Source organism: Beta vulgaris, chromosome 7 (assembly GCF_026745355.1).
Source record: "Beta vulgaris subsp. vulgaris cultivar EL10 chromosome 7, EL10.2, whole genome shotgun sequence".
Taxonomy (NCBI): Eukaryota; Viridiplantae; Streptophyta; class Magnoliopsida; order Caryophyllales; family Amaranthaceae; genus Beta; species Beta vulgaris.
The window spans coordinates 53,549,207-53,567,839 of record NC_079208.1 but is presented as its reverse complement, the minus strand read 5'-3'; the positions used below and the strand labels follow the sequence as shown (position 1 = coordinate 53,567,839).

At 33.7% G+C, this 18,633-nt stretch overlaps 1 protein-coding gene across 1 annotated transcript; it reads right to left on the bottom strand.

The window, feature by feature from the left end:
- Window positions 1–372: 372 nt before the first annotated feature.
- Window positions 373–6,153, bottom strand: LOC104899770 (phospholipid:diacylglycerol acyltransferase 1). The gene is made up of 6 exons (XM_010687033.4): window positions 5,196–6,153; window positions 2,790–3,012; window positions 2,410–2,693; window positions 1,921–2,236; window positions 1,351–1,610; window positions 373–1,160 (listed from the first exon to the last, which is right to left on the bottom strand). Exons 1-6 carry the CDS (start codon window positions 5,645–5,647, stop codon window positions 677–679), a joined length of 2,019 nt encoding a protein of 672 aa, XP_010685335.2. The 5' UTR covers window positions 5,648–6,153; the 3' UTR covers window positions 373–676.
- Window positions 6,154–18,633: the final 12,480 nt, after the last annotated feature.

Below are 18,633 nucleotides of genomic sequence, written 5' to 3'. Positions count from 1 at the left end.
ATATGCATATTGAAATAGAACTAACAAGATCATAAAAAATGACATAGTCATTGTAACTTTTTTTTTTTGGATACTTGATGTCACTTTTGCATAAATCATATCATCATCAATCATCATCATCCCTTAAAATCATTATTACCTACCTTGAAACCATTTCAAAAAGAATAATCAACAGCAATCATTTGCATTGATTTTATGTGTCACATGTTTATGCCATAATCTTTACAAAACTACAAATAAACCTATTACCATTACAACAAGTTGTTACCAGCTACAAATGGATCATAGGTTTATTTGTTAGAAATAAGTTATAAATTTAATTTGTTAGAAGTATTGGAAATGCAAATTGACATATCTAGAAATGCAATACAATTTCACAAGGAGAAACTTTTAGGAATACATAACAAAAAATCACCAATAAATGCCCCCTATCAATTGTTGCTTAAACTGTACAATGCCATACATAAGAATGCATATTAAACCAACCAATTTGGCTAAAGCACACCAAGGAAATGAGCTTTGAGAAGCACTCGTTCATGTTCTGTCATTTCCTTTAAGAAGAATATACTATGTAGCTATGTTACTCAGACACGAATTGAGTATCTACTCGGATACGGGTGTCCAAGTGTCCGACTCAGCTATTTGCAAATAGTACTCATCACTTTCTGTTTATCAGTTATAACTTCAACTTGATCTTCTCCGCCCACTTGAAGATATCAGAATACACACGATCACCTCCTATATCTTTACCAGTTTGTCCAGCAGCTACCCTCATTATATCTTCTATTAACGCGAAGTTCCCCATGATATCAACATGAGCTCCACTTTGTGTCCCACGCCCTTCTAAAAGGTTAGCCGGGGGAGCATGATCATACTCTCTTATGTAAGTTCGGATTCCTGAAGGATTATATTTGGTTTTTCCGCGCCAACCTTTAGCACACATGAAACCTGAACTCAAAACTGGTACTGTCTCATCTCCATCAACTAAGAATACCCCATCTCTCAAACAACTATGCTTGTCATCCACATTTGCTGATATATCTATCTCAAATGGTATATTACAGTCTGCATAAGGGGTAACTCGGTATACATATGCTCTTTCAGTTGGGATTCCTACACCATAGAGAGCATAGATTTCCATATCAGGTGCATCTGGCAATCTGAAAATCAACGAAAAAAGTGTAAAATCAACCAAAATATTCCTTGATCTACATACAAATGTCCTATTTGACTTTTTGTGGTTTTCATATTTACGTTTTTTATTTTCAGAAGAACTCGAAACTGAGAACAGGAAATGACAATAAACAAGCCCTTATAAAAGATTGGATGCGAAAGTTAGAAGAACAATACTTGGTTTCTAGGGGGTTAGACCAGTATTTATAATGTTGGTATTTTGGGTCATCCAGATCATCAGCAATGCCATATGAAAACTGAGCATCACCCCGTGCCATCATCTTTGGAGCAACATAATGAAGTAAGTCTACAATGTCATCAGCTGTATATGCTTTATAGTCAGCAATAGCTTTTACTCCACCAACTCCCATGTCATGATACTCTGTCCACACATCCCGGCATGAAGTATTTGCAACATTACTACCCTTCACAGCACCCTGAGCAACAGCCAACAGGACCAATTGAAACTTTAATATGCAGAACAAATCAACAGTTTCATACATGCAATAGTCACAAGACTTGCAACTATTCAGAAAGAAGTTTAGATAAGTTTGGATAAGGGTCAAGAAGTTCAGATCCAATAAGTTCAGCATGGTCCAGATAAGGGGTAACAAGATCAATTTTCAACTTAAAATTTAGATGAGTTTTAATAAGTTCAGACAAGAATGAAGTGTAATTCAATGACATGAATGTCAAATATGATATTGAATGGTTAAAATTAGGAAAGAGTTGTAAGAAAATTGATACCCTGAAATCAATCTTTTTGATGTCAGATTGAGATGCCTCAGCAACATCTTTACCAAATGATATCATTCTTCCATAATAAGCCTTCTTTGTTTCAGGATTGTTATTTCTTCCTGCAAAAGTGGTTACATTTGCATCCTTCTCTCTCTTACCCGGACAATAGCCTTCTTCAGGTGACCAATCAAGACCTCCCCAGATCGTGTTTCCACCTTTTGGTATCATTGACATTGTAGCATCCCATGTACGCGTCATCCTCATCACATGCTGCAATGTCTGGAAATGGAATATATCGTTGTTCAAAACACCAGGTGCAATGGCCCTACAAATAAACCACAGACAGAAAGTAAATTTCCATACAAATTTCCTAGCAGAAGTTTATGAGAGAATTGGCGTTGTAATGAAAAATGAATAACAAAACAATTTACAAATTCCAACCAACAAAATAGTGCTTTAAGTTTCAGATACGAGGGTTAGTAACATGTAGTAGTAGACCTTGCAACTGCAATGTCCCTGGCTTCGGCTGAAAAAAGTCCAGGAACAGCCTTTGGAACACCGAGAAGTGGTCCACCAATGTTCATCACGGCTTTTATGTGCTTGGCGCACCAATCTGGACCACCACCACCACCCATTGGAGCTGGAGCCTCAACCCACTTCATAAAATGAAGGAAGTACAGAACTCCCATAGAATGTGGAACAATTACAGCCTTTTTACCCCCATTAGTTGCAACCAGAACCTCTATGGTACTTTTTATCCGGCATAGAGTATGATCCCTCACCTGCTCACTTCAAATTCGTGAGGACCAAATAACAAAAGCCACATGTAAAGAAAATCTGACAAGAGAAAGAGAATAGTTCATAATCCACAAAAGTACCTCAGTATTTTGGAAAGAAAGTCTCCAATCATATGAAGCCATATACATGTTTTTCTCCTCGTAGCCTATACGGGCCAAATTGGCAATCATGACAGCCCATACAAAATATCCAGGAGCAAAATAATCTGCAGCCACAAGTCCAGGAACTGGTCTAACCCTTATATCTGCAGGGTCAAGTCCAGTTTCATTGTCCAGCGACATATGCTCCACCCAGCACAATGGTCTGTATGAGATGAAAAAGGTAGAAATATAAGTCATCTTAATGTATCTTGTCGTATGTCAGAAGCTATTAGACTCGGACTAGAGTACATGCGTCAGGCAAAGGACATGTGTCCAAGTATGTGACTCTGCTATTTCATAGAAATTCCACGAGTTGAACCCAAAATGAAGTGTTGAAGTGTCCATAACCATGTTGGAATCCCAAGGATCCGACAAGGGTAATTGATGTGAAACGGAGAGTTCGAGCAACATAGAACTCAGAAGTCATTAGTCAAAATAACATGTTCTGCTGCATGAATTATCTCCTCTGTGCAAGATCTCACGGCAAAAGGAAAGATCTTTAATGCATAAGATGGAAAACATCACAAGATAAGGAAACCCATTAAAAATTTCAATGAAGTCCTCATTAAGAAAAAGTTTTCTATGATTCCAAGTCACAAATAACAACTACAAATATCTAATGAAAAGAAAAGAAATTTATATGACCTATCTTCAGAGTTCTGACATAGTTTCATGTATTTAACTAATTTAAGTACTGTCTAGCAACATCAAGGTAGGTAAATCCAAAATGTTTCTACAAGTTTCCCCCTCTTCTTATACAATCATTGTTCAACTGAAAGATAAAAATAAAAACATTTTGGAGAACATTCATCAGCTGACGTCAAACGACAAGTCTAGTTATAATAGGCCGAATCTAAGTCATGTTAATTGCGTGAACATATGAAGCTAATACCAAGTGTACTCTCGAGCCTCTGTGCAGGGTCATTTTCTTGATGTTCGTGGCATATGCAAGACAGAGCAAAATATGTAATATTCTTGCAAATTGAGTGTATTTTGAGAAAACGAGGTGTGTAAGCCTGTAAAGAGACTGAATTCCAGGCACTATGCTATGTCAAATTTTGTATACATATTTTAGTTTATTGGAGTGAAGAAAGATTTGGATGACTTTAACTTTCTTTCCTCTCCTCACTTTCAAATTTTCAATTCCATCATCATTAATCCAAACGAAGATTACCTTCACAGCTATTGTCAAACCCATGATTTTTTTAAAGTATAGCTACAAGAGCAGCAATTTAGATGTCAGTTATGGCTAAAACTCCAACATAAATTGACCTACTAAACTCTCAGGAGGTAGGAAGTTTACAACCTTGAAGGACAAATTGGTTGTACAAAAAAACAAATCTGTAACTGTTAATCATGTAACCTTGACAATTTCTAGGTTAGTTAGCTGAATTGTTAAGGTGTAAGAATTTCATGAAACGAACAACTACAAATGACAGATACAGGAAGGTCTCTCTCTACCTCGCAAGCTCTTGAAAGTGGTTGATGGATGCTAACCATTTTTTACAAGACATATGTTGTTTTGGGCATCATTCATAAACTTTCCCTTAAGCCTAAATCCCCAAGTGTAATATTTATCTCAATCTAACCAGACTTAACCACTTGACTTGGAGCATTGGATAGTTCATATTTTATTAGGCAAAGTTGATTTCTTTTTCTATTGAATATTATTGATAAAATATATGATATTTCATACCTTCTTGTCTAGTTTTACTCTTACAGTGTATGGAGGAGCATTACAAGTCTTAAACCCAATGCATATAGTATATAGTTGAGGTTAGTAGTTGAGGCTAGTGGTTAACCGATTCTTAATAGTTAGTAGTAAAATTCGCTAAGCCTCCATAACAGTGAACCGAACCATTAAGTTTTAATGGTACATTTAACTAACCATGAAACCCCAAGGACAAAGTCATATAGGTAGGAATAAAACCTCTTTACACTGAAATCATATAGAGGTACTATTCCAAGTAGACCCACCCTTCTCACAAGTCCAATTTCAAGTTGTCAACCAACACACAAACAATCCCCTTCTTGATACTAAAATCAACAAGCAACAAAATCTAGCTTCATACAACTTCTGCCTAGCCGACAACTAAGATCTAAGAGCTACCCGAACAGTTAACAACTACTTTTGCCGAATAGGCCCAAATACTCAAAAAAAAAAAAATATAGCAAGACAACTTATGTCTTTTAAGTTCCTATTATAAAACAAACATAAACAAAAAAAAAAGACAATCAGCAAAACTACATTTGTATGTTTGATTAATATATTTCCTAAGATAACATTACTTAAAGATTCTATCCTTGTAACAAAATGTAACACAAAAACAAAAGAAATAAATATACCTTTTATAAACTTCACCAAAGGTGCCACCCCAAAGCCTTTTCCTAAACAAACCATCAGCACAAGGCTTCCCTTCCCAAAGTTCAAGTCCAGCAGTGACAATCCCAGGCACAAAAACCACCGGATGTTCTGCCCTCAACCCTTCCTTCCTCAGCTTCTCGCCAGGCGGGTCCGGCATTGGCCCGGTTATCGCCTCAGTAACATATTGTGGCAAAGAAGATGGCATTACTTTGTATAAAAACAGCAACAACCACCATATTGTGCATATTAATCCTATCAACCAACAACAATTATCAACACATGACCATTTCTTCTTATTCTTTTTTTCAATCTCCTCTTTATCTCTTCCAACACTTCCTTCTCCTTGACCTTTCTCCTTCTCTTCTTCCCGGGCCTTCTCGGGCTCACCCTCACCTCCGAGCTCGGTGGGTTTTCTCCGGCGAAGATTTTGCATCTTTTTTTTTTTTTACAAATTTCAATTTGTGGGTTTTGTTGGGAAATCAGAGACGGCAAATGGGTGTCGCCGGAAAATTAATTTTCCGGCGAAAATTGTGGTTTTCCGGCGAGAAAGATTGGTTCTTTATTGAGAATATAATGGTTTAGATCTTCTGACTCTTCAATGAGATTGGAGGATAGTGTTAAGTGTCGCCGGAAAATGGGTTTTCCAACGAAAGATGAGATTTTCCGGCGGTAAAGTTTGTATCTTTTGAAAGTGTTTTAAATTGGTGAGGTGAATTATGTAGATTGGTTGTTGATGATAAAATAAGAGTTTATGAATGGAGGAAATGGTGTGGAAGGATGTCTGAATTCTGATGAATAGGGACCCACAGAAGTAAAACAAAAAGTAGAAGAATGAACCAGAGTTATTGCGTTACTTATTTTTATGCGTTTTATATTTAAATCTCAACCTCTCATAATAATTGGTGAAACAGAGAGAGAGGAGATGTTTCTTGAATTGATGAGATTTTTAACTGTTTAGAGATTTAGTAGCAAAAGGGCATGTAAAAACAAAGCAAAAGTTGCTATTTACTGAAATCTGGTATTGCCGGATGCCAAATGTCATGGTAAGTGGAAATTGGAAAATTGTCTCCCCAAGCTAGGTCAAGCAATCATATACTACCTCTGTTTTTATTTAGTTGCAACGTTTTGACTTTCACGCTTGCCAATATACAATTTCAAATCGTTTTATCTCTAATTGTATGTAAGTAAAAATTATAAAAATTTGATATTATGAAAGCTTACATCGAAACGAATCAAACAAGACCCCACATGACTATATTTTGTTTAACATATAAATCAATAAATGTGGTCAAATAAGAGAACATGAATAGTGCAATTTGTCAAACGTTGCAACTAAAAAAGAACGGAGGTAGTATTCATATTGCAATAGATAAATAAATAAAACAATCATATGTTTATATTAGTGATAAGAAAAAAAAACTTGTCATAGTAATTGTAATAGGTAATTAGTAAAGCCATCATTTACTATATTATAGTTTTTTATAACTCCTTGAGGAGCTAGATTTAGGTTTTTATCGGATTTTTTTAGTATTTTCTTTTCTTTGTATTTTAGTTTATAGTGGTCTTTTCCTCAAATAGGGATTTCACTAGGTTAGGTGTTTAGTGATTTTTCCCTGAGATAGGGATTCACTAGTTCCTCCATGTACTTCTTTACGAAAAAAATTGTAAATTTTCTACCAAGATCAAATATTTGTGGTGTTGAATCTATAAAATATTCAACATGTAGTTAGTTGATTACTTGATTATATAATTGAAAGAAAATATTTTTTTATAACGATAGATAGTAGTACATGAAAAATAAAAAATTTAAATCATTAAAAAAATAATTACTGAATTTCTTAATTGATTTCTCTTCTCATATATTGAGAATCAATTTTTTTTTTCCCTATTAGACCAACATTATTATATAGGTATAAGCTGACTTCTATCATGGATCATATATTTAGGAAGATTGGAGTAGCAAAAATATGCATGTTGCGATGAATATGCGGGAAAATGTAGAAATATAAAATTCGAGATGAGAATATTGTGATGAGGGTTGGGGTTGCAGGCATTATTATTGAGCTATGAAAGAGTTGATTAAGACGAGAACATCGTTTAGGGATGCACCGGATAAAGTACTTGAAGATTGAGATACTAGAAATTTACGAGTTAGTATGAACTATGAAGAGGCCAAATATGAATGAGATGGAGGGCTTTAAAAAGCAATATAGAAATTAGGTTTGTAGGAGTATATAACACTTGACAGAAAAGATTGGATGCAAAGGATCCATATAGACACCCTTTTGAAATGCCAGTGTGGTATAGTAAAAGGTAATAGTGTTTTACTAGTTGATTAACGTCACTCATACTCTCATTAGTAATCACATCCACTTCAAATTTCTTGATTTAAATTATATCTGGACTCAGACTTTTTAGCCAAAAAATATTGCGAGTAGATTTGAAGTTATAAGTTTGAAATATATAAAATAAATATCGATCAATAATTTAGATTTACATATTTCAAATCTGATTTGCATATGTAATAATTTTTTAGAACCTTACATAAGTTAACCTAATATTGATAAGTTAACCTAATATTAATAGGCTAAGGTTATTTTGGAAGGGGGGGAAGGTAAGGAGAATCTTCACATGTAAAATGCTCCTTGTAAAAATTAATTATAACTTTGAAGTTGATCATACCAAACTTTATACTTATAGATAAAGGAATGTTATTTGAGTTTAATATGAGGTACTAATGTAACGATATTTGAGTAAATGCTTGTCTAGTTGCATCTTGTGCAATCTAGTTACAGGTAAATTGTACTTCAGAATTCAGATCATATGTTTTCACTGAAAAAAAGTTGGGCCAAAGGCCCAAAATAGAGGCTAATTGGGTCTATAAGGTGCAATATTAAATATTAAGTTGTGAAATTTGGATTGTAATAGATGAGGTGTTTGATTGGGCCGAAAAGAGTGTAATTGGGTCCGATAAATAACTAGTTATATAGACCCACTCACCTACTCTTCCTTATAAACCTTGAGTATAGGATTTTTGGGGTTATCACTTATCACTAGGATGGTCTATTGGTCTTCCAGTGATGCAAAGATCTCCATGCAAGGATGTTTGTAAATGTTAATGGCCTATAGGCTATAGAGGTTTCGTGACCTCTTTTTTATTTGGTAAGGATAAAATATCGCATAAGAGCGAAAATTTATAAATTATAGACTTCAAATTTCAGAATACTTCACATGATAATATCTCTATTATATAAGTCAAGGGAGGAGGTGTGGTGTCCTCTTTTGAAGTGACTAAAATACCCTTAATGATCTAATTAATAGAATGAAAAAAAATACAAAAGCAAATCATTTAAAAATTCTCATTCCAACTTGCCATTTAAAACAAGTTTAAAATGGTATATGCATCAAATACTTTAATCAAAAATTAAATGGACAAAATATTTATATCTTATAAAAAAAGATGGCATACATAACGTGCACATGAAAAGTCTGAACATTCACTACCTTTGATACTCTTTAATTCAGTTAAACCAACTCATTATTTTTGTTCTTTCTGTTCAATATTCATTCACAAAAAATTAATGTTAACAATCACTCACAACCTTTTTATTTTTTTACATTAGCGAATTAATATATCTAAATTCATCTAACTGTTGAATTTTTCACATTTAAGTTTAATCATAAATAAAGTATGAATGGAGTATCTAATAGAATAACAAATTTTGAAATTAACGCACGCATTGCGTGCATATAAAGACTAGTATATATTACTCCTTGTATTCTCAATTGGGATCAAACTTAAAATTTGTAAATTTTTATTGATATAAAAGTAAGTGTTGGATTGTGTAAATGATTTTCTTAATTGGATTCCATATATTCTCTATTAGTCAGTTCCAAACACTATTACTTAATTTTAAATAGATTTATTTCAATATTTAGTTTCAATATATCATAATTTGATAATTTTAATATTTCTAAATAATTGGATAATACAGTTACTAGTATTCCATCTATACAAATATATATTATTAAAAGGCGTGCGTAACAACGTCGATACGCCACGTGGCACCCTCCTCCTGCCACTAGAATTTTGCCATGTGTCTGTTAACCAACAAAGTCAAGTGGTCATCATTTAAAAAATAAATATGCTGAAGGCTGGGCTCGAACCCCTAACCTTATATAAGGGTTTTCAAAGAATTACCATCTCATCTAACATCTTTTAGTGATCCATGTTTCCACAAAATTACAAATATGTGTTGTAATTAGTTAATATTATTAAACATATCCCTTGCATCCTTAAAAATAAATAAATTTGCATGTTCATTAAAATTAATTGTGTATGCATGATACCATTTGAAGAGCAGTGTTGACCACTACAGTACTACCCCTATGGAGTTTTAGTTCATGTAATCTATGTACAATAATTTTTTTTAGAAATTGCGTATTATAGGGTTTGATCCCGAGACCTCAAGTACATATACTAAAGTCTTAACCACTAGGCTAAGTTGTATTTATTGTTATTATCATAAAATATTATATTAATAAATGAAATTTTTTCTTACCCGGGGCATAGCCCGCCTAATAACTAGTTTAATATTTAAACAAGACAATGGTTAGAGTTTTGACGAAGAGAGAATTATAGAAGAATTGTGTTGGTGGAAAAGAATATGAAGTATTATCAGGGTCGTAGCTCTAGTGTGCAAAGATTAAATGTTGGTTTTATTTGAAGGGCACAAATTGAAAAAATGATGTTTTATAAACCTTAAACAGCAAACGCTCCACATCTCCATTCTCCAGACTCTATAATTCACTCTATCACTTATCATCTTCCTTAATCTCTTCCACCAAGAATTTAACCTTACATATCTTTAACTTTTTAATTATTTTTCGTAATTTTAAAAAATAACAAAACTAATCCAATAATCCATCAATTAGTATTAATTCTCTCTACTAAAAATTATAATATTTTTCTCTCACTAATGTGTAAAAAAGGACCCAATTTTCATTTTAGAATAAGACCCTAAAAATTTCCAAAATGACCTGAGTATTATTATCCGTCCATGAAGTTTTTTTTTTTTTTTAATAAGTGCAAATTTAATTAGCTTGTTTGCTGCTACAAGAACAAGCTCAATGTAGTTTGCCAAATCTTTAGCACGTGAATTCGTGATAGAATCACTTGTTGTTTCTGTCCTGTAATTGTCTTTTGTTTTGACTGGATGAAAGGTCCAAAAACAATGGAGTTAAATATTGCAGTTTCCCGCAGAGTCTGAGTTGTATAAACAGTCAGCAATCGTTGTGATTTTGTACAACTTGGAAAATATTTTGTAAATATTTCTTGAATTTTAGCTTCCTTCTGAGGCAAATACTCATATGTGAGTTGGTAAATTACTACAAACTTGTGAGCTAGAGAAGCCAATACAAGCTAAATTATGATGCCCTCGAACACTTAAAAATAGGTGGTATGATTAGAGGTGGTAAAAAGTGACACGATTTGTTAGCCTTATCCAGAACTTGATACAAAATAGTGGGTTTGGGTAAAGGTTTCAACCTATTTAGATGAGTGAATTGACCGACACAACCCGTTTTGTTGGATTAGGGCTGAACATTTTAACCCAAATCCAACACGACAACCGATTTAACTATTATTCTACTATCAATACTATTAGTTGGATTTGAAATAATTTGAATTTTTTTCATAAATATATAAGATTTATTCTTTGGTTGTTCGATTTGATTTGTTAAGGTAGAAATTAGTATATAAGACGTGGATTAAAAAATGTATGACATACATGTGTTTAGTTTACGAACACGTTGTGCGCACTAGATAAACATGTTAGTAAACGGGTCGGGTTAGGATTGAGTGTTGGTTAAGGGTGTTCAACTCGTTTATCGACAGACCCAACATAAATTTGACACGACATGAGCAGTTTACCTCCATGTATGATTTATGTTACGCTAGAACATAATTAAACTGATAATCAAAATCTATTTATCTCATATTGGTCATCATAATATATACAACAACATATGATCAAATTTTTGGTCAGGTTTAATTTGTATCACACTATAGACACTTTAGGGTTGAGAAATTTAGAAGTTGAAATGAGATAATGATGATAGTAATTTAATTAAGGATAGAATCACACATGATCAAATTATTAATATGGGAGTTTGATAAATTAAAAGAATATTTCTATTTAAAGTAGGTAAGTTAAATTCTCTTTTAAATATGAGGAAAATTAGGGATTTATTTGCAATGGGTGAGACTCGATTCCAAAACCTCTAAAATAAGAGGTGATATCTAACACCACTAAGGGCATGTTCTCCCCGACTTATTTTCAATTCCATTCAATTCAGTTCTGGACAATAATTTTACTCTCACGTATCACTATATATTTCAGTTCAGTTCAATTCAATTCAGTTCAACTGTTTTATATCGAAGAGAACAGGCCCTAAGCCATCTCAACTATTGCTTTAATTTTATAGATAGAATGTATTAAAATGAAAGGAGTTTAAACAGAAGATGCATGCACAACAATCTTTAATATAAAGGGAAAGAAAGGGTTTGTGTTATTGTAGCAAGCCTTAGCCTCCTATAAAAGTATAAAGGAAAAATAGAGAAAAGAAAGAAAAACAAATTAAAAGAACCAAAATATGGAGTAAAAGAAAAAGATGACAATTGACAAGTACATACTTTTATGTTTCCTTACGTGCAAAATGTTTGAAATTGGAATAATAATATCATCATATACAACTTAAAGCATGCATTAGACAGTCTTTTTACTTTCCTCGAATATATATGTTCCCAAAATTTCATAATAATCAACGTGTATGTATGTCTCTCATAGAAAGGCATGGTTTTATATAATGATGATTGGCCAGAAACACTAATCTGCAATTAACTAGTTAATTAAAGAACTTTTAATCTAATCTATTTCTTCCATTTCATATTACTCACTACACTTTTCAATTCACGGACTCCTAGATAATTTTTGGAGAAGAAAAAAGTAGAGAGTAAAAAGAAAAGGGATCCATGTGAAAGGATAAAGATAGAGAGAGTTTATTGCCTAAAAAGGAAGTGTAGCAAGTAATGTGAAACTTCCCATAACAAAAAGTGTAGCGAGTATTATGAAACGGATGAAGTATTAGGAATATATCGTAAAGCTAAGTTTAAATTTCTTATCTAAAAGCCAAAAAGTAGCATTAGTAACAGTTAATCCTTCGTCCTTAAGGACCCAAAAGGGACCAAAAACTAGAATAACTTTTACGTTTTTGCACTTTAATTTGATGAATTTGAGATCATATTAACTTGCAAAAGCTTAAAGTTTATAATTGGAAAGTACGAAATTGATGCTTCCATGCTGGACAAAGGTAGTTGCTTTAACTAGGAATTTTGGCAATTCTATCCTTAGCTTCTAAGGAGATAAAACAAACTGAATAAAATCAATGGATCTTTGATTTGGCTATATATAGGATGAACAGTTCATTCTTCTTTTTTCTTTGTTCGATTGAGAAACTTGGTTTACGGTCTAAAAATATGCCAACCTATTATAAGACGACTTTTTCTTTTTATGTTTGGTATATATGTCGTATTATCGTGTCATATTTACTTAGAAATAGAGGTGAGTAGGTGACATTAAGATAAGATACCCGACAAGTGTATTACTCGATCAAAACTCAACTCAAACAACTCTTAATTCAACTTGAAATACTTCCAAAGAAATTGAAATTCTCTATTAAAAAAACAACTATGATTTTAAATTTTTACAATTTATTTTTAAATGTTAAATTTTTTCTCTTAACAAAATAATAAAAGAAATAGATTGTTATTCTAAAAAGCACATGTCAAACAAGCACAAAATCAATGTTAGACGTTCAAGTTTTCACATTTTTAATTCATAAGTTTTCAAGTCCAGTCGATTTCGTTTCAAAAAACAAGATATACAGCCATATGGATGAATAGCAATAGTGGGAATACTATCCATATTAAAAATAACCACATAACACTATTAACTTGAAATTAAAGGCAAGAAAAGCATAAAGTGAGACAAAGAATATTGAGTTTCTTTTTGTATGTACTCAAATATTTTTTTTTGGAGGCCTCACTGAGATCACATGGTAAGATGAATAATCCTACCAGACCGGCACCTCTCGCAGGTTAACCCAACTTGAGTTTACAGACATATACTTTGAAATTGGGCCGGGCCGGGCCTGTTCACGGGTTCGGCCCGTGGGTTTGGGTGAATGTCGGGTCGGGCCCGGGCCCATGAGTGGTGGGCCAAGCCGGGATTGAAATTTTAAAAAGTTGTCCATGGTTTGGCCCAGGCCCGCGAGTTGGGCTCGTGCTTCCTGCGGGTCTGACCCATGTTTTATGTTGCTATTTTGCATTTTTGACAGTTTTAGGCTAAAAAACAAAGGAAAGGAGCGTTCGGCCTGCGGGCTAGCACACGCGGGCTCGTGCCGGTGCGGGCCGGAAATAAAATTTCTTGACCATGACAGGCCCGCGGCCCACGTAGCAGACAACGGGTCGAACCTTGAGCAAGCTTGTGCCGGCCCGTCTCATGCCCACCTCTAGACGTACCCCTAGTACCCTAGTGTGCTCAAATATGTCTAGACTATAATAGTACTAGAAAAGAAAGTCTGTTTAAATTTTAAAATACGTATATTTATCCCTTTTTTGTGGCCTTAGTTTCCTTAACTAATGGTCTGCGGAAAAGAACAGCCAAAAAACGAATGGAATGAAGTTGGAGCAACTTTTCACCGGGATCCAGGGCTAGAACTGTGACCATCATCATTTGCCTATCGTGCAACCCAAACCTCAACTTTTGTTCCTCAAAGATTAAAATCATAAAGCTCCAAAGTTGTGTCTTTGCTCTCTTTTCGCCTTTATTTTCGTTTGTATATATATTGGCGGACTTCATTAACTTGTTCAGTTTTTAATCCTTTTTCTTTTGCTTTCTTTACATTTTTCTTTTTCTTTCTTAGGTAGTTTATGATCTTCAGGTGCTACTTCTTTACTGGAAAGTAAGCCAAACCTATCTATCTTTTAACCAAAAACATAATTACATAAGAGTATGGCTAAACCGTAAATTTTTTGTAAGTAAATAAGAGAGAGGAAATGGGATGGTACTTGTGAAAATTAAATTGGCTAACTGTCATCCCTCTTTATTGTTCGATTTAGTTTTTTTTTTTCGAATACATAATACTTCGACCTGAATTTCTAAATAATTTTAGTCCTTAGCAAAAGGGTATTGTAAAGTTTTTAACCCGAAATGACTTACAATGTGGAGTAAAATTTACTTAACCTATTTATTTAATAAATTTATATGAGAGAGATGTGATAGCTCAGTGGAATACCATCCGGAATTCCAGGCTAGGGGATTGTTCAGGGTTCGAATTCTCATGCCAATAATATGTTGTGGCATTTACTTCTAGGCTTTTTACCTTATATCCAACCCATGAAATGGTGTGTCCTGTTAGCTAATAGTCTAACAGAGATTCGTCTTCGAACCAGTTATCTTTTCTAATAAAAAAAAAAATCATCTCTAAAAACAATTTTTAGGGGGGAGTTCTAAACAGAAACTGTAATGATAACTAAAAACATAATACTTCTATACTATAGGCTTATACAAATCTCAACCCACCTGCTAATTTAAGATCAGGTTTAGATTGATTGACCGATTGCTTTTGTTATCCCTAGTTTATGTAATTGTGAAATTAATTGAAATAAGAGTTTACTAAAAGTTTAGCACATGCAAATCCCTCGTCGAAAGCTGACATGGCTGGCTATGAACAAGTTGCAAGTGTTGCATGCTGTAAAACTTTGGATATTTCATTTTCATAGTACTTTAAAAGAATATAGGGGACCGCGCACGAGCCATCGAACATAAAGCATGGATATATCAAAGAGTAGATAATCTAAGTACTTTAACTATAGTGACAATTTAAGCTAAGACATCAACTTTTCTTTTCAACCAAGCTTGCGTGATGGAGGTGGTGGGACAGGTTACAAGTTCGAACTCCAATACCTAATTGTGTTTAGGAGTAGGGATTCCCTTATATCCCCTACTCTCAAGCGTTGACCTGTGTAGTTGGGATGGTCGACCTGCGATAAGTGCCGCTCGACTGGGATCCTTCTTCTTACCAAGGGATCCCGAGTAGGGGCCCAAAAAAAAAATCAACTCTTCTTTTCTCTCGATTCCTCTAAGCGGCTAAGCCAGTACTATGTTTTTTACTTGATTAGTTATTTGTCTCCAGTATGGTATCACATACTACTTCGTATTATTTTAGTTGTTGTCGTTCTACCATAATGATAAGCTATTTTATGAGTTACAACACTTTATCAGTTTCACGCTTAACTATACTACTTCATCAATTTCAACTAACTTGTTAATTTCCACTTCTTTTCAACTAGCTAGAGTATTGCAAAACATACCCATTGTATAACTTGATTATAAAAAAATTAATTAATTAATATCAAAAGTATATAAATTATCCACTGAAACAAATTTAATAAATCTATACTAATATATTAAAAGGCGTGCGTAAACCAGGAACGGTGCCACGTGGTGCTCTCCCTAAGGAGTTTTAGATCATGTAATCCATGTACAATAAAAAAAATTAGAAATTGCATAGTATAGGTTTTGATCCCGTGACCTCAAGTCATGTACTAAAGTTTTAACCACTAGACCAAGTAGTATTTAGTGATATCATATCAAAGTACAATATTAATAAATGAAAATTTTCTTACCCGGGGCATAGCCCGGACCTAATAACTAGTTATAACATTTAAATAGTGCAAAAGCTTACACGAATAATTAGCATAAGAGTAAGATATATATTGTTTTTTTTTTGTGGCATCATTGACTCATGGGTATGGTTTTTGTCATTTATTAGAAGTTGTTATCACATTGGTTAGAATTAGAGTGTTGGTATTATTTTTTTATTTGAATATAGTTAAACTCAAATTTTGAAACAAAAAAGTGACGAACTAGCAAAATTATTGGCTATACCATATTGTTTAGATATATATTTACATTGAAAATTTGAAAATATAATACATTTCTACTATTAATTCTTTCAAATATTTAACGGAGTTGCTTCTTTAAATATATTAGTACTTCGTTTTCTTTTTAATCTACATAAATTGACTTTTACATTTGACAACACAAAACTTTAACCATTAATATTGTAAAAAAGTTGATACTTTGAACAATATATGTCGAGACGAATGTAACAAAATTTCACATGACTACACTTTTTAATTCTTATATATGATCAAAATAAAATATGTGAATAGCCACAATATACAAAGCGTGTAATAAAAAAAGACCCGTAGGGAGTATGAACTAATAATCGAGGTAGAACTTTTGGAGTTTGGTATTTCTATTTTCATTGTGAAACTTCCTAATATATGGAGGGCAACAACTTGAGTGTTGGCCGTAGCTCAATTAAGACCTAGATTAGCTTAACTTAAACAATCCATTGTCTGAGTATATGACTAGGTTACTTTGTATATTAATTGTCTTACTTAGCTTAAATATTGTTGAATGTTGAAGGTGGGGGAAGGTAGGGAAAATTGATCTGATACTTTATGATCGAATTTGTATTTTGTGCAGTATTTCCAAGCACCACAAACAAGAGTGGCCGATTAGGTTGGGACTTGGGAGCAGAATTACAAGATTCCAGAATTTGAGGCAAAATTTTCTGCATGCCATCAAATTACAAAGAAGCTAGTACATATAAGTTGGAATATTTTTTCATGGCCAACATACTAGTTGGAATTGAGCGAGCTTGTACGACGTTCAATCATCATCTCAAAGTTGAAATAAGTTCGGCCATATGTACCCATGTCCCATCATTATTAAGCATGGTTTTAAGGAATCGGGACCCTTATGTTGAGTTGGATCGGATTGGATAAAAATTAACTTGATTCGACAATATGATCTAACACTAGGGGAAAAAACATAAAGGGCTGCGCAGGAAGGGCTGCGCTTTTCGTAAAAGCGCAGCCCTACTAGTGAAGGGCTGCGCTTATTTAAAAAAGCGCAGCCCTACTAAGCAGAAGGGCTGCGCTTTTTAAAAAAAGCGCAGCCCTTCACTAGTAGGGCTGCGCTTTTTTAAATAAGCGCAGCCCTTTTGTAGGTAAGAAGGGCTGAAAAGCGCAGCCCTTTTGTAGGTAAGAAGGGCTGAAAAGCGCAGCCCTTCTGCTTAGTAGGGCTGCGCTTTTTAAAAAAAGCGCAGCCCTTCCTGAAAAAATTTGAAATTTCGGAATCGCGGGCTTTGAAATATTGAGCGGGATTCGTCAAATATATTATCCCTCATTCTCTCTCCTCTCTCACGTCCCTCATTATTCCTTTCCTCCTTCTCTCTCATCTTCTCTTCTCTCTCATCCTCTCTTCTCTCTCAAAAACCCCCATAAACATTTGCGACAAAAACCTTGAAATGATTTGCACTAAACATGGCGACGGAGTCCGATTGCCTATTGTGATACCTTTTCGGAAGCGGAACGAGCCAACGAGTCAAACTCACCGCTATGCTGTGATGTTTAGGCTTTTTAAGCCATCCGAGTTCGTTTAAGCCTCCAAATACCCATTTTAAGTTTTTCCGAAATTTTTTTTTTCCTTAAATTATGTATTTGGGTTTTGTTTTATGTATTTAAACATTATTAGGTTGTAGTTCTTGTATTTTCAGATCTATAATGTTCTTGTATACTTCTCTTTGTTTATATATTTTGATTAATGTTCTTGTATACTTCTCTTTGTTTTGATTAATGTTCTTGTATACTTCTCTTTGTTTTGATTAATGTTCTTGTATACTTCTCTTTGTTTATTTTGATTAATGTTATTCTATACTTCTCTTTGTTTATTTTGATTAATGTTATTCTTGTATACTTCTCTTTGTTTATTTTGATTAATGTTCTTGTATACTTCTCTTTGTATATAATTTCTTGTATTTTCATCTTTGTTTTGATTAATGTTCTTGTATACTTCTCTTTGTATATTAGTTTTTGTTCCTTTTTTTCATTTTCGTTTCATTCTTTTTATTGTTTTGGGTTTAGTATTTTCGTTTCGTTTCTCTTCTCTTCTGTTTAATTTCAGAAAATGTGAGATTATGAGTAAAAAAATGACAAAAAAAATTTTTTTTTTTTTGGTAGGAAGGGCTGCGCTAGTTAGGAAAAAGCGCAGCCCTTCTAGCCCAGAAGGGCTGCGCTTTTTCCTAACTAGCGCAGCCCTTCTGGGCTAGAAGGGCTGCGCTTTTCTAGCGCAGCCCTACTTAAAAAGTGAAGGGCTGCTACTGAAAGGGCTGCTGTCAAAAAGCGCAGCCCTACATGCCTTTTTTAGCGCAGCCCTTCTTCATTTTTCCACTAGTGTAAATGCAATTTTAATTAAGCGTTTTAGAATTATATTAAATGAGTTA

What these genes read in the sequence shown, in the direction of transcription:
- LOC104899770 (XM_010687033.4), bottom strand. Translation starts at nt 5,647, where the DNA reads ATGCAAAATCTTCGCCGGAGAAAACCCACCGAGCTCGGAGGTGAGGGT. An exon ending in TTTGGTGAAGTTTATAAAAG is followed by an intron (nt 3,013 to 5,195) that starts GTATATTTATTT and finishes CATCTCATACAG; the next exon opens with ACCATTGTGCTGGGTGGAGC. An exon ending in TCTAACCCCCTAGAAACCAA is followed by an intron (nt 1,161 to 1,350) that starts GTATTGTTCTTC and finishes GTTGATTTTCAG; the next exon opens with ATTGCCAGATGCACCTGATA.